Below are 25,626 nucleotides of genomic sequence, written 5' to 3'. Positions count from 1 at the left end.
CAAAACTTATCTAGAACTCACTAGATTGAAAGGCTTGAAATATGTAATTTTCATGTTTACACAATTTCTCCCTTTCTTCTAGAAGATATGTATAAGTAAAGTTGAAAATCTGCCACTGAGACAGCTTAAAAGTAGATCTAAAATATAAATTCTTACCATTTTGTCTGGAAAGCTACCATTCTTCTGTCACCAACTATTTTCATTAACAACTTATATGCTTGATGGAAGTCTTTTTCTGTACTAATTACTCCAATTTTCAAGAAACCAGAGGATGAAGTATTTGTCATTAAGGGCCAAAAAGAATAAGTAAAGTTACTTGGGTCTTAAATGAGCCAGACCAAGAAGTATCATATTGCCTACACTATTACTACATGCTCAGTTTGATAAGCCATTGATGTCAGGTTTGGCCAACACTAGTTTGTCTTGGCTGTGAATTTGCTGAAGATGTTACCAAATACACTGAGGGTTGGGGAATCTTCTGATTGCAACATTGAGAAAAGGAGGGGGCAGACTCAGCTTTCAGAGAATCAATCCACACAGGTACCCACTGATGTTTCATGGCGGCCTTTGCAGAGCTGCTGCTAACTGTGAGAAGGAGATGTGCCCCACTATTGCTCTAATACCAATTAAGGAAAAGAAAGAGCACACAAAGGTGAAATTTCCAAAACTCAGTAAACCTGTGTTTCACTGCTAAAGACAAAGAAGAAAGGGATTCCAGTGTGATCTAGAGATGGGTAGTTTTTGTTACCTCCTTTGCAAAGAAGGCAGGAGAAGCAGAAAATATCTGCCAGAAAACGGGTAAGATGGGCCATATAAAACAACAGACAAAGATATATCAGCTGAGCCAAAAAATTGTTAATTGGGATGCTGGTCTGGGAGTTCACAGCTTTGTAGCCATGTAAAGGCTGGTGCTTGACTCTTACTCTTTCTTTTGCTAAGATGCTAGACAAATTCATCTTTTGAAAATTAGCACATGTGACTAAATACACAATGATAAAAGCACTTATATTATTTCCATAAATTCCCCTGACAGCCATTTGAATGCAAATTGAGCAGAAAGAAACCCTGTATAAATGAATTAACAAGGAAAGGCAGCGGGGGGATGTGGGGAAAGAAACAGGACTGAATATAGACATACTAGATACAACCTCTTAAAAATAGAGTTGGTTCATATTCAATATAATTGAAGAAGGCATTTCAAAAACCATTATTTAGGGTCAGAGGACTCTTAATTTATCCAGCTTGAGTGCACTGATACAGTCAAGATAGTGAAACGTTTCATCTATTTCAATACTGCAAACCAGGAACTGCCTGTGATGTGTTTGCTTTCTTCCTTTTGTCTCCATGAACAGAAGAAACAGCAACCTCATAATTGAAAAGATAACATCACAAAATTAAAATGATACAGCACAAAAATTGTGCCACATGTTTAGAATATGCAGTAAACAAATCTCGTTTTGGTGAGGCTCTGTTACAGTGCTTGCTGACCTGGCATGTGCAAGCTGTGTAAGATTGATGACTGTTAGAAGATTTACAAGAAAGCTAAAATTAAGCAGGTAACCAGTTCATTTTATCTTGAAAACAGTGAAATGAGATGAAAGTTTATACCAGTTTGGAGTGTGGTATATTATTTAGACTGTTTTTTTCTGAGAAAGGGATACACAGGTCAGTGGGAACTTTTGGTTCCCAGTGCTGCTGCTGCTCTACATTGCCACAGTGGAACCTGAGGCTGTGACACTGGTGCTAACACCAGGGGCTGAAGATGAAGAACAAGGGCAGAAATAAACTTCTCCTCATAAACTCACACCAAAGAAACCAGAGGGAGACTGCAGGTTCACCTGGGTATTAGTCATCCCAAAGCATTTCATTGGAAAGCATTAGTGGAAATAAAATGGACGGAACTTAATCTGGTATGAAGTAGTACGGGGAAAACAACTCCAGAGGGAAACCAGAAAGAAAAAAGGCATATACTCTCTCCACAGGTACCTAAAACAAGCATCTGCTGCAATACAGATCATTAAGAGCAGTAGGTAGGGACAGACCTATTGTAAAACCAAGTATGGGTTGCAAGAAGTAGCACTAGTGACTCACTGTTGAACAGTGTTAAATTGCCATTCAGCTCTGGTGAGTCAGGGATAACTGTACAGATGGATATATCATGTTCAGAAAAGATGTAATATCATGACACTTCTAATTTACAAGTGTATTTTCATTTGAAAAGAAGTTACTTAATCACAAATAACTTCAGTTTAAAGAAATTTTTAAATTTCTTTCCCTATTTTTCCAATAAAACTATAATTATTTAACATAGTTAAAAATATTTGAGGCTGAAGTAGCCACATGGCACAACTCAGTTTAAATAGAATCAGTTTGAACTTAGCTTCAAAATTAGAAACTGATGATTTGAATTATAGCAAAAACCAAACAACACGTTTAAATAACAACATGGACTGTCCAACAATCCAACAGTGAGGGTTTGAAATAGGCAATAGAACAGATTCCAGACTCTGAACAGATATCCTTTCTTTATGGCTAACTGGGTTTAACTTCACACGGTTTAAAAGATATATGTGAATGTCTAGCTACAGCTGAAAGAAATTAACTACATCCAACAGATCCTTTCTTGTACAGACCACATAAAAAGATAAATCTATGAAATGCTTAGACAAAAGACTCCTTAAAATTAGTCTTTCATGAAAACCATCATTCAATCATCTTCTTAATGTGACCCAAGATATAAGTATACAAGGCCTGTACCAGGTGAAATTACACCATTGTACACATTGCCTATCTAAAACTCTAGTACTGCAATGCAAAACACAGCTTTTATCCCAAAGGACTCTCTAAAAAAACTAAAACCCAAGCCATGCTGGGGACACAACCTTGTCTCCCCTGCAGAACAGCTGCAGAAAAGAATCATAACTGTTTGCAAGGTACAAGAGGACTGCATGCTAGTTGTGATTAGTGAAATCAAGCCCCTTGTTATGAGACAAATTTCATTGAGTTACTAAAGTGAAAGTGCATTGGGAAGCTTAACATGAAAGGATTACAAACTTGCTTTGCTGGTCTCATCTGTGGGAGGCCTTAGTTGCATAGGGAAAGCACTGCAGTGAGAGCCTATGCTCAAGCACCAGCACTGCTTCAGAGTTCAGATGATCTTTAGGTCAAAATCATTCTGCATTTGATCTCCCTCCCTGCCAAATGGAAGAAAAAAAGTCCTCACTTTTGTAAAGAACAGAGTGAGGCTTAATGCTGTGGGCTTGTAAAGCTATTTGAATAACAAAGGAGACAGAGCCATAGTAGAATAATGATGCTAAGTCAGGATGTTCCAACAACACAAGACTACGGCACTGATTAAATATTGATGTGAGAAGGAGAATTGGTAGAAATAGATCATTATATCAGACAAAACATCTTCCCTAGAGAGCTAACAGATAGTTCTGCCCAGACAGACATTCAAAGGCACTCCATGAAACCTAGATAAAAATGGGGAAATATTGACACAACTTCATCCGTTTTAACTGTTGTTCTGTCTGGATAGCAAGATAGCTGCAGGTCATGCGGCAGTTGCTGCCTGCAAATATGCATGCTTAAAACTATTACCTACACCTCTACACAACTGTTCATGTGATGATGGTCTGAATGTCAGCAGCACAACAGGTCTCAGCTCATATCAAACAGACAATGGAGGTTCTGTGGGAGGCTCCAGACAAAACTGGTATCCTTGAAAGACAGCACCACATCCTTAATACTCTCCACACCAAGTTGTATGTCAAATTCTAAAAACTGCCCTTTCTCCCAGCAAGATTTTAATTACTTGAAAGGGGGAGAGGGAATCTGAGATAACCAGTCAATTAAGAAAATATTTCCCAGAATGATTTTGAGATGTTGTCTGACAATGGTCTGAGCAGGGCTACTGGCATTGTGCCATGTTGTTAAGGAAGCTAAGTTGTGCTGTTAGGCAGCCTTTGTGCTGAACTGTGCCACAGACACCGCCTTCCACAGAGAAGATGTTGTCTGCAGCCAAGTCACTGCTCAAGGCATTCCCAGGCCTCATAGTTACTATGGCTGTACAAGAAGGAGGTAACACATCCTTTGGATGTTGGGGCCTTTTTCAGGATCTTGGAGATCAAGAAATTAAGCAGCAAATGAATAAAAGCTTAGGGTTTTAGCTGAATAGGTAAGGTGAGGACCAGTGTTCTGAAACCAGTCGGTTTCTGGGCAGGCACCAGACCTACCTATTCAGAGAACTGCACAATGACCTTGAGATGGAAAAAAATAAAGCAAGCCTGTCTGTCCTGCGGAAAAAAGGCAAGCGGAGTGACCCGGCCAGTCAGAGAGAAAAAAATGTGCCTCTTCTACCTGATCCCTCAAGACCCACATCCATGATACCATGACCAAGGATTAGGGGGCTGTTTTGAAGGTGATGGATCAAGAAACTAAGCCTCTGTTTCGGAACTACATTTGTCCGACATGAGGGAGGGTGATTCTCATCATCCCCTCTAGACAGGTTACATAGATTTGCCAAATTCAACATGCACTCATTCTCTGCTAAGGAAATGCTCTCTTGCTCAAAATATTTTTGTTCTGTCTTTCCATTCATTGAAGACTTTTCATCCACTGGACACTCTTTCCATGCTGTGTAAATGCTGCAGATATGCAGAGAATTCACGGATGGAGGGAAAAAGGTATAATCCCAAAGGTTTGTGAGACCACCAGCACCATAGGGAGCTGCAAATCCCCATAAAAGGGTTGATAAACTGCTTTAGCATGAAGGTGGGCCAGTCATGACCTAATTTTGACATTTGGCATAACTGAAGGATGACAGGGAATTTTACTGGGCATCAAAACCAGACCATGTGCTGTTTGAAAAGTTGTGTTAAAAAGACAGATAGAGAAATGAGGATAGATGAAAAAATTTCAAAATAAAGTTAATTATAGGTATGTATATCTGACACTAAAGTAGTTCTGGTAACAGAATCTCACATTTACATCCTCTGAAACATCAGTGTAATATTTTTTATTATTTTTCAACACATTTGTCTGAGTGCATTTTGAGCATACACAAGGATCTTTCCTACAGGACTCTTTAATTGAGTTACTTTGGTAATGTTTTTCTCTCTCAATTTTCTATAACTTTTTGTTCAAGAAACTGAATCTGATATACTGTAGCCTTAAAGTAACCACAGAATAGAGACATGCAGAACAGACACTGCTCAATAGAAGCAAGTCATTTTAACAGGTGAAGAAAAATCTGAGCGATTCTGAAGGAGAAATAAATACTGAAACATTTTATGTATTCCAGCTATCACAGCCCATAAATGATTACATGAAAGAGATATTTTGTAAAACGCATGTAGACAAGATTTTTCCTTTGTTCTGTAACCACAGATAAGGTTAAAGTTTCCTCATAGGAAACTTTAAAATGGGGGAAAAAATGATGGCATTTACCTTACCGTATGGAGGTCTACATATGTCAGTACAGTGGTGGTATCCAACATGCTTATCTGCACTCCCACTTGACTCTACATCTGTCTAACTACCCAGGAGAGTGATGCATCTGGAAAGGTTGAATAGGCCAAGGGAGTTTACATGTATTTTGCAATGTTCTTGAGAAAATTTACTGGAGAGAGGTCAACATGTCTTTTTTCTTGTATCTCTTTGCATTAAATAAAAACACATTGTATGTTATTTGAACACCCTGACAACTACGTTTATTTATTAGTTTGTTTGTTTTTGCTAAGAATGCAGAAACATATTTGAAACTGTTTGCTTTTGAGAACCTTGTATGCAAGGGGAATGCTTGAGAGGGCGTAATATGAGGATTAGTACTGAGCAACAGATGTAGATGAAGAGAAAAAACAGGTTTCTGATGGAACAGATTACAGCAGAAAATGCTTTCTGAAGAAGTTCATAGAGTTGCAGTCCAAAAATTAGCATCTTTTTTATTTATGGTAGTGATTCATGGTAGCCTGTGACAGGATGGATGGGAATGTGGCATGAGAGAAATGGTGGGGAGGGTTGAGCAGTGCCAAGGAAAAGGACTGGCCCGGGGGAGGGGAGGCCTTTCACATGCCTTTTCTGTCCGTGCAGCCGGTCAAGGCACAGGCTTTGATCTGCCCAGGATGACAGTGAGCCAAACTGTCCCTCGTTCAAATGAATCCACCAGACAGTTGTGAGACATTCCTCAAAGGGTCACCAGCAAAGGGCTGTGGAGGAGGGCAGCTCTGGCCATACTCCTGTATAACATCTCAGAGTCTCACCACCTGCTGCAATTTCCCCCCACATCAGGCTCAATTTGTATGCAAATTCTCCCTCATTTATTCTTGCTCCCTTCGGAAAGGACAAATTAAGTATAATAACTGTAATTGCTTTAATAACATGAAGAAAACGACACCTTTATGGGACCAATAATCAAAGACTGAGACTGTAATACAGCATGACAGGTGTGAAGGCATGCCACCAGCAGTGATTTTCCCATTTCAGTATTTCTTTCGTCACCTCGAAAACTGCTTGTCTCAGTGAGGCAGGCATGGCTGGTGCATGGCTGTAAACTCCACACTGTTCCCGACAAGCCAGTCAGGGTTCCTGTGGTAGAGGCACCGCTGGCAAGCGGCAGCTCTGCCAGAGCAGCGACTGTGGGTCATCAGCACCCGGCTCTGGAGGAGGACATGGGGTGGCATTATCTGGTGAGGCAGAGCCGCTATTGAGGCCTCCTCAAACTCGTGTCTCCCCTCAGCTCTGTGGCAAACAAATCTCTATGGCTAATAGGTCACAGGCTCAGGCAAATGGCCATCCCTAAGGAGGCCTCAGTGCTGGACATCTCAGTCCATTCAGAATGGTGGGCCACATCTCACTGGGATCACCTTCTGCACGCCTCATGCTGAACCAGACATTATCTATTTTTGGCAACTTTTTCTGGTATGATTCTGACATTAGTAAATGAGAATCAACTTTCAGCATAGTCAGCTGGAGCAAGGCACAGTTGACCTTGGCTTTTAGTTATACTCAAAGCCATCTACTAACAATTACATTTTCTAGTTACTTGCATTGTAACCTGTAATTTTGATCATAAAAGAGTCTCAGAACTATCCCCCTGTAATAGTCTCTGCTTTGATAAAAGATAAACCCACCATCAAAGATCAATTACTGCATGAACCAGAGTTCCCACCCAAAATAACCAGACATGGAAGCACAAAAGATGGTGAGAAAATGGGCCTTCATGCATATTCTGATGGAGAAAGAACACAATACTGTGTCTCATCTGGACACAACTATGAATTAACTGGTCCTTGGGTGCCAGGGGAATTCCAGACCGGTATTAACAACCACTCCAAGGGCACACTTGCATGACACGGGAGAGAGATGTGCAAACAGGTGTGAATATCAAGGGGTTTTAAAATTCTATATGCAGGCAGAAATCAAAAGGATCCAGTCACTAACTGGAAACACTGACTAGTAGTGAACACCTCCTCAGGCCTTAATCAGGTTAGATGCAAAACGGTTCACACAGACAAAGTGCTTGAGAACATCCTAATCACTGGTATCCAGGTAGTATAAAGTACCAAACTTGAAAGAAAGAACAGTTTCTGTTTAATTTGTTTTGAGCCAAAACCTAAAAGCAAAACTGCTTTCTGAATCTCTCAGATTCAGAAAAAAGCACGCAGAACAAGATTTACCATCCCACAGCAGTTTCATGGAAGATCTGTCCTTACTATTGAGAACCTAGAAAACAAGATATTTCTAATCTACAAACACTGTATGCATTTCTTTAATGTCTATGTCACCAATATATCTACATATGAGATATGTAGATATACATATGTACATATGAAACCACCACATTTGATACTAAATGCTTCAGAGATCAAAAGCGAGTGCTAAAAATAGGCAAGGTATTTATATAGCCCATAATAGTAGAATCCCATATTGCTGGCACTTCTCAGTGGAGACAGGCCTGAGCCAAAATCTCAGGTCTGCACATCATACCAACAAAAGAAAACAAATAAACAAAGAGCTGAAGTTCTGTCTCAGATCTCAGAGGGTTACCAGGAATGCTCCTGGTTCTGTTAAAGACGTTGGTGTATGGGTGTTTGGTACTCTTAATGCACCAGGAAAAAAGAAAGAAAAAAAAGAAAAAAAAAAAAAGAAAAAAGGAAAAGAAGCTCCCTTTAGTCTATGAGTGAGCACTAAAATCAGCTTGTTATGTGAATGAAATGAGAGAACCCTGAGGAAAAAAGCCTCAGTAACATACTACTATCTTTAGGTAAACATTTGTTTGCAGTATCTTTTTAAAACAATACTGTCAAGTTCAGTGATTGACGATTTCACGTCATTAATCACTGACAAACAATTATTTTTTCAGCTGTGGATCATGTTAATTGTGGAAGCTAATAGGAAGGAATGTGAGGTAAATGGTCTCAGTACCTTCAGTATATGTGATGACTTTCACAGACTTGCAGTACTGTATTTACTGTAACCAAAAGGTCATGCTCTATATAATAAAGGCAAAAGTGAACTTTCCTGCATCAATCACACTCTTGCAAATCATGTAAAAAAATACTTTAGACAAGGCAATTAGCATTTTTAAAAATCAATCTTAGTTTCAAATACTTGAAGGAAGTCTTTCAATTCTGACATCCATGTGTAAACCAGAGAGAATTACATCTAGCTGGCAAACAAAGCAATTTATTAAAAATGGACTAATGCTGTTATAACTCATATTACTGAAAATGAGTGCTAATTTCTTCTCTGCATCAAGATAAATATTGAGAAAATGTTGAGATTGCATTTTTCATTCCAATGTTAAACAAAAAAAAAACTTTTCCAGATACTGCAGTTAATCAGTGTTAATTTTAAATAGTACAATCTGATTCACATCTTGAATCTCTATGTCCTACAAAAATACCAGACATGGGAATGCTAGAATAAAATAATTCTGACTTAGTTTTGCAAAAATGTATTTGTTTCCACAAGGATTAAAACTTCATACTGGTAGAAATAGGGTCTTCGAAAGTTACAATAATACTGCAATTTGGGTATAAATTTCTCTGAGGAAAAGCTAGGATATATGCTTTAAAATAAATGAGAAAGTGACACAAGACAAAAAATGCTATTTTAGTGTATGTTAACTGAACATAAAATGGATTCATTTCTATAGAAGAGATTTTTAAAGCGTCAACTTTTAATGCACAGCAGGAATTATTGTTTTAAAAGGAGTATGTTGAAGTTGACAAGCCCAAAATGTAACCTACCATAAAATTAGACTTTCTACATTTTTTTACATAATGCCCTTTTGATCCTGAAATATCTATCAACCTTCCTAATTCAAGACTGTCACATTGTGAAAACACCAAACACTTTGCAGTGTGATTGGCCATTAAACTTGTTTTGGTTTTGCAACATTCATATGCAAGTCATGATTTCCTCTCTCCTGCATACCATTTCTGGGATTATGCATTTGAACAGCACCAGACCTTTTGTTTGAGATTTCAATGATTTAGCATTTCAGCTGGCAGTGTTTTATAACAAAGTTATAACATAAGGCTCCTGTACTCCAGTGTTCAGTGCTTCCTTTGAAAGACGGCAGCTCTTCATACATGGAAGTTGCCAAACCACAAAAGGATTTTTTGTCTTCTTTTACTTATTACATGCAAATACTTTCTAGTGCATATTGAAATGCAATAAATTATAGTTACATGGCATAGTAATAAAAATGAACAACAGCATTTCACTGTTGCAAGGTGACAGGTGAAAAAAAAGTACTGTGGTGGCTGGTTTTATTTGTCAGTTTTAGGTACAATTCATGCCTCTTGCTTCTTAGTAAGTAGGCAGGTTTTCAAATATATGTACAGTTTTTTCATGTGTGAGGAAATGTTTCTGTGCTTAGAAACTAACTGTACAACAGCTTTTCATTAAAAATATGGTCTTTACCAAAGCCAGCTTGGAGGAGACTGAGGGGAGATTTATCGCAGTCAAAACTTCCTTGTGAGGGGAAGAGGAGGGGCAGGTACTTCTCTGTGACCACCAACAGAAGTCAAGGGAATAGCCTGAAGTTGTGTCAGGGGAAGTTTATGTTGGGTATCAGGAAAAGGTTCTTCACCCAGAGGGTGGTTGGGCACTGGAACAGGCTCTCCAGGGAAGTGGTCACAGCACCAAGCCTGACAGAGTTCAAGAGGTGTTCGGACAATGCACTCAGGCACATGGTACTGTTCTTAGGGATGGAGCTGTGCTTGGCCAGGAGTTGTACTTGAGGATCCTTGTAAGCTCCTTCCAACTCAGAATATTATGTGATTCAAGCTATTTTCAGGCAAAAAGTGTCTCTTTGCTGTAATCATTCCAACCAGTAGTGGACCTTGTGCTGATTACTTCAGTTGGGTTTACTGTAACCCTGACAAGGTTAGAATACTTCTGTTCTCCCCCAGCTTATTGCCACAGGTAACTGGAGTTGCATAGACTACTGTTAGTACCAATACTGACATTTGAATATCTGCCTTTCCTAGAGAGATTCAGTGATTAAAAAACTAAAGCATCTTTAAGACATTATAAATGGAAGTGCTGAACATGTTTGATGCACAAACATACCCTCCACAAGCAAGGGTGTCCTGAATATATCCCATTAAAACCCACCAGAATACCACATATTACATTTTCCTATGAAATTCGGTGAATGAACAAGCAACATATACAGACTACTTTGGCTTCTTTAAATATAGCTGCTAACATTAGCTTTAAATTTAGCAGCTAATAAATAAAAGCAGCTAGAATTAAGAATAAATGTCTCAGAACTATTTAAACTTCATCTTCAGTCGAACCCACACAATGAAATTAGTCAGTTCACTCATGAGGGCAGAGGATTGAGAAAGGTAATGATCTTTTTTTGGTTTCTTCACCTAGCAGAATTCAGTACAGCCCTACTTGATTTCAGGTGTCCTTTTCAAGTACAGATGCTGAAAAAGGTTTTTGTTTTTATGTAGGATATGGACTCCCTCTTATCCTCATGTTAACCTGGGCCCTGGATGACTAACCCTACAGCTGACACAAACAGATGTTTTTATTTGTTTAAACTATTAGGTCAAAGGGCTAATGAGCTAATGAAAATGCTTTTAAGAGCTATCAAATGAGGCATAATTAGCTGGTTTTCAGTTCCTATTTGTATGAAACAAAAGAATTAAAAAGAATTCTCAGTTTACAAATCTTTCATTTCATTCCTAGTCTTGGTTAAGAGGCAGATTTAAAAACAGTGACATGAAAAAAGCATACCTCAGTAGCTGCATCAGCAACTTCAGTCTGGTTCAGCATGGTGTTCTTCTATCAGCTGTTACAACTTGCATTGTGAGAGCAACTTCTACTCAGTGTTTGACAGGATAACATTGAGTTGTTATCAATGAACCAAGCTTCTATTTTTCCCAGAATCTATTCCTTTGCTCAGCTTCCGTAGCTTTTGTTCCGCATATGTACTTTACCACGTCATTTATTTAAAAAGAACTTCCAGTCACATAAACATGTGCCTCCATTTAATATTATGGAATAATTGTGTAGGGATTATTCCACAATCTCTGTTTCACCAACAAACTCGCAATATCTTTCAGATATATTTCCAGCGTAACAACATCTTGCTGTGGAAATAAATCAGGCAGTTTTGGGAAGTTTCTATTTCAAATGTATGTATGTGAATGTGCAACCATGTATGATGTACCAATGATTATACAGTAGTATTTGTTTTCACTTATGAGTAGATAATTCATCTTGAAGAATCCAAATCAAGGTAATACGCCATGCTCCCAAACTGGCTACTTACTTGAGAAACAAAAACTAACCAACTCAATTCTACACGGTGTTTATTTTCTTTTTTTTTTTTTCTTTTTTTTGATAGTGGAAATCATGTATAAATCACAAACAGTACAAGCTCCCCATGTCAGTAGCTGACCACTTGATTGGGTCAACGTCTGTGTATAGACACTGTATTCTTAGTATAAAGTCAAGATAATACGGCAGTTAACTGATACGACTACAGTAAAGATACAAACTTTTGTAATATAAATTAATTGCCATTACAAAAAGGCAACTGTATTAAGTAATACGGTACAAAAATCTGCAACTTCTATAAATATAATGAAATGCGAGAAGTTAAATGAAATAATACATCACAGATTTTTGTATAGCGCATTTGAATAGGCAAGCTAAGATACACATGGAGCATTATACAGCAAGAAAGAATATAAAAACCCACTAAGACTTAACTTTTTAGCCATACAAGTGCCAGAAGTACAAGTACAGGACACAACATGAAGCAGTTAAGATTACCAGCTCAGAGTGGGTAGACAAAGAAGTCTTACTGATGAGTTGTAAAGCATTAGGCAGCAGACAGAAGGTTGTCAAAACCAGCTGTTGTTGGATACTGATTGATAATGTTTTCATTCTGATGGCTGAGACACTGCAGACAGCCACAGGTCTGAGTAGAAGCCCAGTGTGGGCACACATACATACACACACAAAGTAACTTAACAGATGGCTAAAAAACATAAAAGCACAGTATCTTTTTTAAAAAGACAATGTTCACTCCTTAATGAACTTGCATGGAAAGTAGAGCCTAGTGCCCAAGTTTATTCCACCTAAATGACAAACACATGTGAAAAGATTAAAACAAACAAACAAAACCCAAAGGAATTGAGATTGGTTATTTGAATGAAAACTGAATGGTGCTTAAGTAGTCTACCATAGCCAGAGCACTCAACAACACTATAGACAAGAAAGTGTGACATGAGCTGCTATGAACATTGTTATCCCCTCATAAAAAGGTGAAGTTGTTTATAGACATTAAAAAGGTACACATCCATCAAGTCCATCTACAACACAAAACCACAGAAGTACTACATTCAAAGTAAAGTTAAGTGTTGGTCTTAGCCTTCAGCAGTTATGAGGTATTGTTTCAACCTATGATGAGGAATGATCACTGAAAAAGCATACTCAAAATAATTCTGCAAATTAAAATCACTGCTTCTGTGCAGTTGACATTTGCCTAAAGAAAAAACAATGAAATATCGAAAGGTCCTAGTCTACGTGGCCACTGGCATACTCCAAAACCACATTATCATGGACTTCTTGAGCCTTTCCATGTTAGTCATGTAGCACCTTCAAACAGTGCATAGCCGGGAGATCATGACCAAAACATAACTTGGAGCTGCTAAAGTTTTTGGACCAGAAAAACTCACTGATGGTAGAAATAAGTACAGTTTCAAGAATGAAATACAGCTGGGCTTATTTTCATTTCCTGTACGTTTTGGTCTGTAACTAAAGGAAAGCAGGGGGAAAACAGTAAGAAAACATCATCTCACATCTTCTAACTAATGGCCAATGAAAAAGCAGTAAAAGCTTCCTCATTTTGTCTCCCCAAACTGTCTGTCTTCTCTGGGAAATAATCCTCCTACTCCTCCTCACCACTCATTTTTCATTATCTCTAAATAGGACAGAAATTTGGGGACCTTGTAGAAATCTGGGGACTCTGTAGTCTTTAAGTTCACGTCAGCAAAGAGAGAGTTTGGAAATGTAAATTAGATCCAGTTCCTCTTTAAATCCAGGGAAAGGAACCTTCTTAGCCCCCACAAGAAAAACTGATGGGCAGCTGGGTCCCCACTAAAGTGTGCTGAGAGAACTGAATCAAAGCAGGGCTCCTCTGTGCTTTAAAATGAACAATTCCAGTTCTTTGTTGTTTCCAAAAGTATTAGAAGTGAGACGATTGACCTGGCAGGAAGGAGAATATAAAACAAAGCAAGGACATGCCTTTCAGGCTTCTTGCCTATTCCATCTCAAAATGAAACAAGGAGTTTACAAGTTTTCCCAGCTTCTTTCCGATAACAGGAAGCAGTTAAAACAGTGGGAGCAATGCAAGAAATTAATGGAAGTTGAAAAGTAAACTAAAATACCTATGAGAAACATTTTGCTTAACAGAGAGTAAAATTACAAGTAATAGAGAAATGGCTTTTATAAGCCTTTAAAAGCTGATATTCGCTATTTTCTTATCCCCAAATAAACTAGTGAGAAACTACAATAAACTTCAAACAGAAGATAAATGCTCAGAGTGGAAAGGTATGTTGCTTAAAGCCCTGAAAACAAGGCATTGTGTGTTTCAAGACAGAAGCAGAGTCCATGAAGAACTAATGACACCTCACTTGAGTTTGTGTTTGCAGACACTCATGCACAAGCGTTGCTGAATGCGCAAGGCACAGCATTCAAGGCGTGCACCAGTCCAGTGACTGATCTGCACATACCCTGTTGTTACTGACTTGGTGAACCAGTGGCCTGGCACGTTTCTTTAATGGACCAAATCAGTTTATAAGGTTTATAAAAATCAACAAAAGGCAGCCAAAATACTGCAAATCTACAATGGGGAAAATACGGAAACAGGAAATGTGGACTGTGTTACTTGAACCAAATAGACTTTTTCTAAATGTATTGCAAATGTTGTTTCCAACGACTACTTTTTTGTCTTCTAAGTAACACTTAGCCCACAGGAAGTTTGAAAGAACAAGATATAATCCCCTTGAAAAGACAAGCTTGTAGTACAAACACTGGAAGACCCTTAATTATGGGATAGATGCCTTGGCAATGTTACAATAACAGTAGTAGTCTATGAATGAGTGATAGAGGAAGCAATCCTTACTTAAAATCACTTACACTTCTAACTAGTAATAAAGCCTCCGCAGATGAACTAACAGATATTTGCTCTGCTTTTCTTACGGAAAACAACTTTCAATGAAATTTATTACTTTATCCAACTGCTGTATATTTCTAAACTCTTTCCTATACTTCTAAAAGCCTTTTTACTTAGATCACCTGTTTATGTAAGCTATTTCCCCCAAGTACTGTTATCTGTGTACATCTATTTATTAATTTACTTTTCAGTAAACTTCCAGCAAAATACCATACTGCCTCTGGCAGGGTTATGCAGTGACTTTAGAAGAGGACTCAACTAACTTGTACTCTGTGTTTTCACTTAGTAAAACTTCAGGAATAACCTTTGCATTAACATGAAACTGCCTGCCTTTTAGGTATCCTATTAAGGTTCTCAGTGGCTGTGCTTTTCCATAATGTGAGGTCAATAAGCAAGCTAAATTAGACTCACAAATTCTTTAGACATTAGTTATTTTTTAAAATCCAAGGTAATACGTGGAATTCCTCCTTTACAGACTACGTTACTTTTGTGCGTGTAACATTTTCTACCAAGGATGATCGCGATGCAAGAAAGCAACATGCAGTGTGCAGAAATAGTGGTAAACAAAGAGGAACTTCCTACTTCAGTAGTGTAGACAACTTTACTGGAAATAGTTGTGTACCTGATTCACAGAACATTTATTTTAATGAAACGACATTCTGCATTAATTCTGTATGAACAACATATCACAGCTCAGCCTTGATACCACACCACAATTAAGCTGTGACAGAGTGAGCAGGTACAGTGATGTGTGGGAACCACTTCTTTCTCTTGGCTTTCACATTCTTGAAGGTTCGAAGTCTCTCTCTTCTAGCAAGTTTATTAGAAGGGAGAAGCTGTCTTTTACTGCCTCCATATCATCCAAGGAACAGGGTTTAAGAATCCAGCGCTTTCCACGTGCAAGTGGCTCAAGTTCAAAATATTTTTTTATCTATTAAGAAAAAAAAAAGAGACTGATGTATTATATTATGACAATTCTCTGTCTCACATCTAAAAAACCAAACCAAACAAAAACATGTAAAAAAATCAGGATATTCATTTTTAGAATCTTACCCACAGCTGCTCTTATAATACAGGTTATATGACACAACCTGAAAGTGTTTCTTTAGGGGTGAGCAACCTCCTTAGAAGCTACCATTCTACCCATACATTTAACAGCATGGGAGGTCTGAGGAAGAATTGTACTGACTTGAGGCAAAGAGCAAAGCACATGAAATATGTGCTCAAAAACATATCCAAACCAGCAAAAATAAGTAAGAAATTCCAGGTTGCATTTGTATTTTAATGTTAAAAATGTATGTTTCATTATACTCTTACTGGTAAACACTTAAGATGTAGAATTTGTCACCATACTACTCTAACATCAAAATTAAACATAAAAAATGTACAGAGCCTAAACATTCCAGACAAACATGAGCTATAGCACAGCATCTCTTAGTAACCAAGAAAATCCTATAAAAATAAAAATTCTTTCAAAATTTCTTAGCTTTTCTAAAATTAAACACAGAAGACTAGCACACTGCTGTTAGGAGGATAGTAATAAGTATTATACATGAGACATGATGCAGTTTCTTGGAAACACCAATCATTACTGACATTGCATCAACTGTCAAGGCACAAATACAGACCCAGAAAGACTGAGAAAGGAAAGATTTTAGTTCAGTGGTATATTCCAATCACTTTTCAAAATAGAAAGTACAATATCAAAACATGTTTCTGACGTCTCTTAGAAGAGAACAGTAACCTGCAGGTTATACTGGTCCAGTTTACTGTTTTCATTAAAATTTTAGTCTTCGAATGTATTTGATCCAGAAGTCTACTCATGTTTGACTTGTTCAATAGACATTTAGTTTTTATATCCAAAACTATAACCCTCAGTTCTTGCTACTGTCCATATATAACAGAAATACTTAGTCCTGACTTAGTTTGCACATTTTTGTCTGTGGGAATTATTGCCAAATACTCTTAATTTTCTTTTATCACAGACTGTGTCATAAAAATGCAGCACAGTTACAGGAACAGTTGCTAATAACATAGTAGGCAGTAGAGGCCCTAGACAGGCAACTGGAGCCACACTGTGTAAGGCTCCATGTACAGAAGGAATAAAAAAGAGAAAGGAAAATAAAAAGGCTTTCAAAGTCCATACAAACTGCAACATCTCTATGTAGCTCTTACAGTGTCTACTGACAGAATAAACAACAGTTTTGTTTATCTATTAATGTATTCTAACAGAAGAAACCCAAGTTGAGTTGTATAAATCCACATAATTTTTAATTCAACCATGATTATGTGTCAGGAAGGCTTTCTTATTTTTCAGAAAGGAATTTCAACCAGAATGTTTAGTAACAAATATCAGGGAAAAAATTGTGATTTTGAGATGAGAATTTCTGCTTACCCAGAAATGACACTGTGAAAAATTTTACATCTCTTTCCATCGAAGTAGAATTGTATCAATAACATTTGAAAATGAAGTGTGGTACTTGACATTCACTTCCCCTTGCACAAATTTTAGAAAATATACAAGTTGAAATAAATGGGCTTTCAACAAACCACTAATTTAATATCAACATACCTATTTTTTAGCATTGCTATCTCAGTGCCACATCAGTATCTGATATGTTAGCACAATTATATGTGATAAAAACCAAGATACTCATCTCTGTAACGTATTGCAACGTTTCCAGCAGCTTGAATTTATCCCCATTAATATACTGAGTTAATGGCACTGATCACAGTACTGGAGAAGCACGGTAAGGAAGCTCTATTGCCTGTTTCAGCAACATCCTCCTTGACTGTCACATGAGGGGAGGAAGCAAAAGCTGCACGAAAGGATAACAAAGCAAAGTGTCAGTGCAGCTAGTGGATAGAGCTGCCCGCTGGTGTTAAGCTGACAAATATGGCTGAGTAATTTGAGATGTTTCAGACCCACAACCCAGAGGATGTCCACCACACCCCCTCTACTGGAAAACTATTGCCATCAGACCCTGGAGCTCACTGAAGTCAGTCTGCAATCTTCTTTACACAGCCTCTTGAATTAGGGCTCTGCCTTACGAAGGAAGGTCATTACATTGTAAGAACAGCACTTGGGTTTAAAAGTAGAAACACATGCTCAAGGAAATGATGGCAGTAAGCAGACTAGCACTGAGTCTTGTGCATTTGTGGGCAAATACAACACAAGTTACCAAGGTAGCCTCTAGCCAAGAAAAACACAATGCCTTTAAGCTGTATTTCAGTGACTGCAGATGCCAACAGCACCAACTGGTTTAGTGAAACAAATTTTGTAGATAAATTATTTCAATGCCCAAAGTTGATTAAAATTTTTTTGTGTGTTTCTAGCTGTGTAATCAAAATGTTACTAAATCGGTGATGTGCTGTCATCACTTTCCACACTAAGGAACAGTTCAGAGTATCTGCATTAAAAGATCCTAGATGAATGCTAAAATGAAAGTGTTTGTTAGGCAGTTGTTTCTTAAATGTGAGGGTTTGATACTGGCATGAAAACACAACTGATTATATTCACACAAGTAACAGCTATTTTATTCATACCTTCTGCAGAGAAAAAAAAGATTTGCTGGATGACTCGTGTCTAATACAGAAATCTAGAAAAACAACACTGATTGCCTTACAAATAATAACTAACTAAACCAGAAGTAGCACAGAAGTGATTTTCCACAACCCAAGGGACACTTTGTGGTGTGTTACTATATTTCCTCCTTTAAATTTCGCACCACAATGGAGTTTGCTAAACCTCAAGGTTTTGCAAGCGAGCTCTCTCTGAACTTTGAAACTTCCAGAAAGAAGTTTGCACAGACAAATATTTTCCAATTTAATGTAACTTTTCCTCCCTTTAACTCAGAAAAAGTAATTCTGTTCTAAAAGCAAAGTACTTTTTTTAGACTTGAAAAGATAATCATTTTTTACATGCAACAGATGAAACATGAAAAGACTGACACAATCAGATGCCCAACTCTTTTTGTATAGTTGAATTTTCCACTGGAATGCTCTCAGCTCTCCATCCCCATTTGTTTTTCTAGTTGCTTTCTGCCCCACTGACCATCATCCACATTCATTCCCTGCAGATTTCCTAAGAGGATGTACAGTGATCACCAAAGTATCCAAAGAAAGCTGAAATTCTCTGAATACTCACATACCTAGGTAGCTCTTGCATAATCAGAAGTTACTATTTTACAGCTCCTTTCAATTACATTAGCACAAAGGGGTGAGTTCCTAAGAGAGGCTCCTGTCTTCCCCTCAGCATAAACAGTGAAAAGCCTTCTGCCTGTTCATGGATGCTGCAGTGGAATATAAAGACTCAAACATGTTTCAGAAGTCTGACGCATTAGATGTGCTTTTACATACTGGCTTTGCATTTTTAAGAGTTTACTTTGAGTTTGCTAAATTTTTGAGATATAATCTAAGAAGAAAATACAACCAATTAAATCTAATTTTAAGGTTTATTTACTAATTTTTACAAGATCTCACTGTATGTCTTGACTCCATATGGGGGCCTTGTTTTATAGAGAACCTGGCATTGTATTTACGCCACATTCTGAAGTCAGTAAAATCTAACAATACATGTTTGCAATTCCCACTCTTCCCACACTCCACCTTCTAAGTCCTATTCTACTGGCACAATACACTAAACATATGGTTATCAAATGTTGCTTAACCTACGTGCTAGAAAAGTCAAGACACAATAAAAAGGATCAGTGCCCAGAACCTCAGCTGGTGTAAATTATCATAGCAGTGTGGAACTGATGTTACTAAATTGATATACGTAAGCTGAGTAACCAGGCCCTGCTGAAAGCTTTTCTATGTTCGATTACTGAACCTCATCATCTAGTCAGTTCACCACACATGTGAACACAAGATCTACAGAAAAACTTAGATATTATAATATATGAAAAGAGTAATCTCTATTATTCAACATGAAAAAAAGCTGATTGAAAGCATTATTTTTCATTCAAATTCAAAATTATACTACCAAATTTCATCAACACAGAAAAGCTTCTAGCCCACTGTGACTAATCTGTTGTAAACAAATACAAAATTCAGATAGTCACTTACATTACCAGGCTGGTAAATGGAGAACTTAATGAATAAAATATTTTTTCATTCATCACTGTTTTATTGAACAATTTCACTGGGACAAAAAATTGTAGCACAACATGTCTGTTACATCCATCAAAGGCTGCCTGGTCTTGTCAGTGCCCCCACTAGTGTAAATTTTTGAAAGACCTTTCCAGATTTACCAAGTATTACTGCAAAAGTGTGACTGATGAAGGTATGAATTAAACTAAAATCATCTAATTTGCTGAATCCATGTATTAACCATAAGACATGCTTCATTCATCCATTCCAAAACTGCATGGACAAGAAACAAAGTAATAATGGGAGACAGGGGTATTCCATATTCACACCGTTAAAGTTTCACTGAGCTGTGATTCTGGTAATATCTTTTCAGACATTATAATAATCTTCTTTTTGGAGCAACCATTTAGAAGACGAAGGAGAGAAAAGGAATTTTGCTTGCTAGCTCCAGGAACAACAGACAAGCTGCCTGTAACAATTCTTGTGCAAATTTAGTATATTTGGAGAATAGAAAAAGCCAAGAGTCCTTTACATAGCATTAAGTTTTAAAAAGGGAAACTACATAAAATTAGGAACTTAAAGAAAATTAACTGTGCAGCTAAAAAGGTAAAATGCTTGCAGGTGGCACAGAAAAAAATACCATAATTAGAGGCTCAGAGTATATTTATACTGCTACAGAAGACTTTAAAATAAACAAAAAAGCTTTCAACAGTTGCAGTAAGGAAAAGGATGGTATTAGAGGTAAAAGAAGTCATGTCTAAAAGAAGAAAAGAGAAAACAAAAGAAAGGAAATTCTGGCAAATTAAATAGAAACCACAAATGTTGACCTACTAACCATAGAGTAGAACTCATTGCTTAAATCACCACTGAAGCTGAAAAGTAAATTGAAATCCACTCTAGTCTATGTTGGTGTGCTGGACTGCAAACTGCACAGCCTCTTGAGCTGCTACATGTACTTTTCTGCTGTTTCTTTTCTGAGTACAGTGATTTATAAGATTGTGTGGAGTGGACTGATAGCCACTTAATCTTAAATCAACTGGTCCAATCCACTGTCATACAGGAGTTAACACATCCATGCTTTTCCTGAAGAAAGCTCCTTATCTGACAGCCCACTTAGCTAAAAAGGACCTCCTGTCTGACCAGAACAGCTGTTGTAATGTGCACAACTGTCAGCCAAAGTTTTGTAATATTTATTCATCCTACAGAGACACTTCACTTCTCCTGAAAAGATACTTCACGTATGCCTGCTCTTATGCTTCTTCTTAACAGTGAAACAATGATCTCATCCTTGTCTAGAGGGATCCCTGTAATGCACCTATGCATCATAAGCACTCCTCCTAAAGCACCTGTACCTCATATTTATTGATTCCATACGCACTATCTCTTATACAACAGGGAGGGGAATCAAAGTGCCTCAGATGATGAGAAGGGATAGTGATGTGCTGTGGTCTGGAGCAACCTATGCACAGGGCTACTCCCAGGAATGCCAGCTGAGGTCCAGCAACACTATCAGCCACAGAAATGCTTTTATATTTTAGTTCTTTGAGGATACGTATTTCACTGTTCACTGACTTTACTGTGCCAAGGAATCCAAAGTCTGTATGTACAATGTTAAAAATTTGCAGTGAGTCCATTAAGTACATATTATGATAATCAGATTTATGTAATTGAGGTGCCCCTTTATTTTTTAATTTTAAAATAGCACCTGCTGAAGTAAAATCAAAAGTAAAAACAAGTCTGTCTTCTTCAGCATTTCTGTGTGATAGCAGATTTCTCTAGACAAGATTACGAAACCATCAGAGGCCTTTTACTATGTCTCACAAGTAGTGGTGAATGCTTTACAAATTGGTATTTCTAGTTTGTACAGATTTCAACTTTATTTTTTTTCTTTTAGATTTCACCTTTTATAAAAGACTACTGAAACATGTCCAACTGAGCTTTGCACTTAGCTTTCTAAGAGAGCCGGATGGTATTTTTGGCTTCTAAGTCTGTACAAAGAAGAAAACAGTCACTTAAAACAATGTACACAGTGCTTTGTGCACTTTTCCATCCTTGTTAACTCCAGTGGCCACAAGTGACAATACTTTCAGATTGCAAGTGACAGCTGAAAGAAATGTATTTTAAAGAAGATAACTAACTATTCAAAATTAAGAAATTAGATGCCTGAAAAATCAGCATAGCCACACCATTCCAGAGAGCATGGAGTATTGACAAATGCAAGCATGAGACAAGAAAAGGGGGAGTCAGCTAGAGAGCTGGAAGGTTTTTGAAATGGGTAAGTTGGGGTTTTTTTTACAGATAGTCATGTTACAATGGGTCTGGACAAATAAGATGGGTGAGAGTGAGGACAGAAAATTGCAGAGGTTGTAGAAGTAGCACTGAGATTTGTATGTGGATGGAAGCAAAGACAGGCTTTGAGAAGCTACTAGGATCCATCAACTTTTTGCACAAGTCTTCACCACACAACAGTCTACTACAGGGCATTAGATTTTTTTTGTTAGATTCTGTTATTTTATACAAAAGAAACAGTAAATCATGTGTAGCTGCCAAAAACATCCAACTATGCTTTGCCTTCCATGTCTTACTCACCCAGGATATTCCCTTCATATAAGCATGTACTTTTCTTACAACTGGAAGAAATACAAATAACACAAAAAGAGCAGAGCATACTTATATAGAGAAAAACAGACTTCCAGATTAAGGTTCATATAACCACATAACTGGAAAAACAAGACAAGGACTCTCAATTATCCAACCCTAGAGTGAGCGAAACAGCATCTCAAGTGACAAGGGAAACAAAAACAGGGAAGAGGGTACTGTACAAAAATGCATGCAATGAAAGCATAGTAAAGTACTTTCCTTTAATGCAGCTTTAATTCTTATTTTACTTCAGAGAATTACTCAGAAGTGAAAATCAGACATCACTTTAAGTTACTGCTCCTTTTGCTTTCTCTCTTACCCACTGTGTTTTATTAAGTAATTTGGGTTGCCACAGATACTGTCTGACAGTTACGCACTTACAGGTAAAGTGTTAGACTATAAAATCCTAAAGAGTAATGCTGAAAATTAGCCTTGGTTAAAGATAGCTGTTTGGAGGACATCTAAAATTCACATATCTTTTTTCCTTCACATAAAGCAGAGATACAAGAATGCCAATTTACTGCATATAAGGACAATTTTCTATTTTAGTGTATTCTTAGCACATCCAAGTATATTCTTCAGCTGTACCAAAAATGACTGATTGAATATAAGATCAATTTAAACTTAGGACAACTTGTTTAAATTACTATCGTTGCCCTAACGTGTTAATAAAAAATATAGAATGGAACATATCGAAAGATAATTTTACAGAAAACCTACTGAAAGGTTTTACTATACCACCACTCATCTCCTCTCTACTGTCTCTCACTCAGGTTTGTTTTTGTTATAACTTCAGTTAAATAGCTTAAGGAATATAAATAACTAGTACAGACTTGACACTCAAGACCTTTAGGAAACATCTTTCAGAGATTACAGAGTTTTTGTAGCATCCTTGTTTTTTAAATAGACTGCAGGTACTCATGGTTTACTTCAGAATATAAGACAACCGACAGAGTATGCTGATTTCAGCAGCAAAATATGCTAGTTTTAACTACAGATTGTGGTTTGAACTAGTAATAAAACCTGAGACAAAAGTGCTGAGATTTTACCCTCCCCAATTCAGAAAAGTTCACCTGCGATGCTGAATGTCAAAATAACCTTTACAGCAATGAGAAGTCCAATGATCAATCCTTATTTATCACAACCTTTCTGCAAATAGCATTTTTTCTGTTCAGATAACAGTTAAACAGTATTTTCTGGAGAAGTGCATGTGTGATGATTCATTTGCATTTGCCTGAACATGTACATAAATCTAGTACTTGAATAAATAACATCTGTATACTGTGCCCACGTCTGCAAAGCACCAAAACACTGTATGGACATGTACCCTTGTATCAGCAGCAAAGAACAATATTTCTAAGGGCTTTGTGTTTGGCTCCCCACATTCACACTGCTGACACTGTTCCAAGTTAACAGTCAGTGTGAGCGCAGAAGAAAAGCTGCTCAGCAGTAGGTGTGGTTCTGTGAAGTGTGTGCTCCCACAAGAAGAGATAGACAGTGGTTGTGCCTATTTCACTTGTTCCTTACCAGGTACAGAGCACAGTGTGTAAGTGTAGGATGGTTCCAACCTCATTCCAGGTCCTTTGCCAATGGGAGAATTACTTGTTGAACAAAGTCTGCTTAGAGGCAATGGAAGCCAGAACTAACAGCAATTAACGATTTCTTGTTCAAAAGCAGAAACTGTGTAATAAAGCCACTTTAAAAAAGTTAACATAAAACAGTTGTTAAGCAAAAAGTGTTTCCAGAGACCATGCCTCTGCCAGGTTCCGTTGCTGGCTGCCAGAATGCCACAGGCTCTGTGACCCTCCCAGCTTCTCCAGCAACAGGAGCTTCTGTGGGAGCTGTTTCTGAGGATTTCTTCCTGCCATGTGGTTAGAGGATGCAGATTTGTACTTTGGGTTTTCTAGGTCCATGTCTCTGGAAAGATTAATATTTCCACACTCACAGCAAGCCACCACTTAAAACTACTATACCAGGTAGCACCAGACTCATCTATTTATTGATATTTTTTAACTCTCCAGCTAGAATTATCGCAGAACCCCTTCATGCTTGCTTGAGTAAGGCCCCCTCACTGCTTTCAGATTTCTTTATAAAGCACAAGGACACTAAGAGGAAAATTACACAGCTCAGTTCAGACGCAGTCCTGTACACACGAGAACATCCACATGCAAAACAAATCTTCCACTAATTCTAAAATGAAATGCATAAGCAATCACTGATATGGGAAAAAAGTGAGCACTTTACCAAGTAAATGGGAAGTAATATTAGCAAATTAATGCAGAGATTTGTAGCAGTGGTACTGGAAAAGACACGGATGACCAGACGGATTTGGAGAAGATGCGTGAATGCAATGGGATGCTAAAGAGGTGAGTTGTTCTTTTGACTCTTGAACTTAAAGGGCCAGAATCATTCTGCTTTTTAAGTGACAGTGTTATTCATTCCATTACCATAGGTTGCAGCAGACTTTCTGAAAAGTCTTTTAGCAAACATATTCCATGGGAAGGCGTAAGAAAATGAATAATGAGTATTTTTCTCTTACTGCACCAAGACAGTGCTTCCCTACATTATATTGATCCACACGTCAAGGAAAGAGACTAAATAATAGGCAGTTGACCAAGAGTGCTGTCCTAGGTTACAATGTAAGATATAACCAAAAGCATGTATTCTATGATCATCTTCACAAGCTGTTAAAGCAGGTGGGGGCAGTGTTCGTTATCTCCTACCATGACTCATCCCTGATGACTCCCTCCAGGGGCTATCTCTGTTTAATGGGCAATCAAGGACCCACCACATGACTCATAGAATTACATCAGTCCATTGTGAGATGCTCAGCCCAGGGGGGAGGAGCCAAGCATTCCCACCTGGATATAATCAGGGGTTTGGAACAGCATGAGCAGGCTTACCTACTGGATTCCCAGAGGACAAGAGCTACAAATAGACCTTCAGGTAAAGACCAGATCCTTCTACGGGATAGATAACTGCTTCAACAGGACCACTTCATCTGGACTGCTACCACCGCCCTGACTAACAGGGCATCAGGTTGTATCCTGACTCTGTCAGTGTTCTTGTACTATTGCATTTATTTTAATTTTCCTATTAAATTATAATTCTGACTTGTGATCTCCCACTGGTTTATTTTCAAACTAGTCCATCTGCATATACAAGAAAGAAGAGAGATACAC

At 37.8% G+C, this 25,626-nt stretch overlaps 1 protein-coding gene across 5 annotated transcripts in view; it reads right to left on the bottom strand.

The window, feature by feature from the left end:
• Positions 1-25,626, bottom strand: part of ARL15 (ADP ribosylation factor like GTPase 15) — a 252,963-nt gene that overhangs the window by 9,124 nt on the left and 218,213 nt on the right. For 3 of the 5 annotated variants that reach the window (XM_039566720.1, XM_039566719.1, XM_039566718.1), the window contains one exon: positions 11,500-15,644. The exons of 1 other annotated variant lie outside the window; for it this stretch is intronic. In XM_039566720.1, coding sequence (XP_039422654.1) covers positions 15,492-15,644 — 153 coding nt within the window. In that variant the 3' untranslated portion in view covers positions 11,500-15,491. Of the gene's footprint in view, positions 1-11,499; positions 15,645-17,368; positions 17,533-25,626 lie in introns of those variants that run through there. One more of the 5 variants, XM_039566723.1, reaches the window with a different exon arrangement.

Source organism: Corvus cornix, chromosome Z, assembly GCF_000738735.6.
Source record: "Corvus cornix cornix isolate S_Up_H32 chromosome Z, ASM73873v5, whole genome shotgun sequence".
NCBI classification, from domain to species: domain Eukaryota; kingdom Metazoa; phylum Chordata; class Aves; order Passeriformes; family Corvidae; genus Corvus; species Corvus cornix.
The sequence above is the reverse complement of the archived record's forward strand: the minus strand, read 5'-3'. Positions and strand labels throughout refer to the sequence as shown.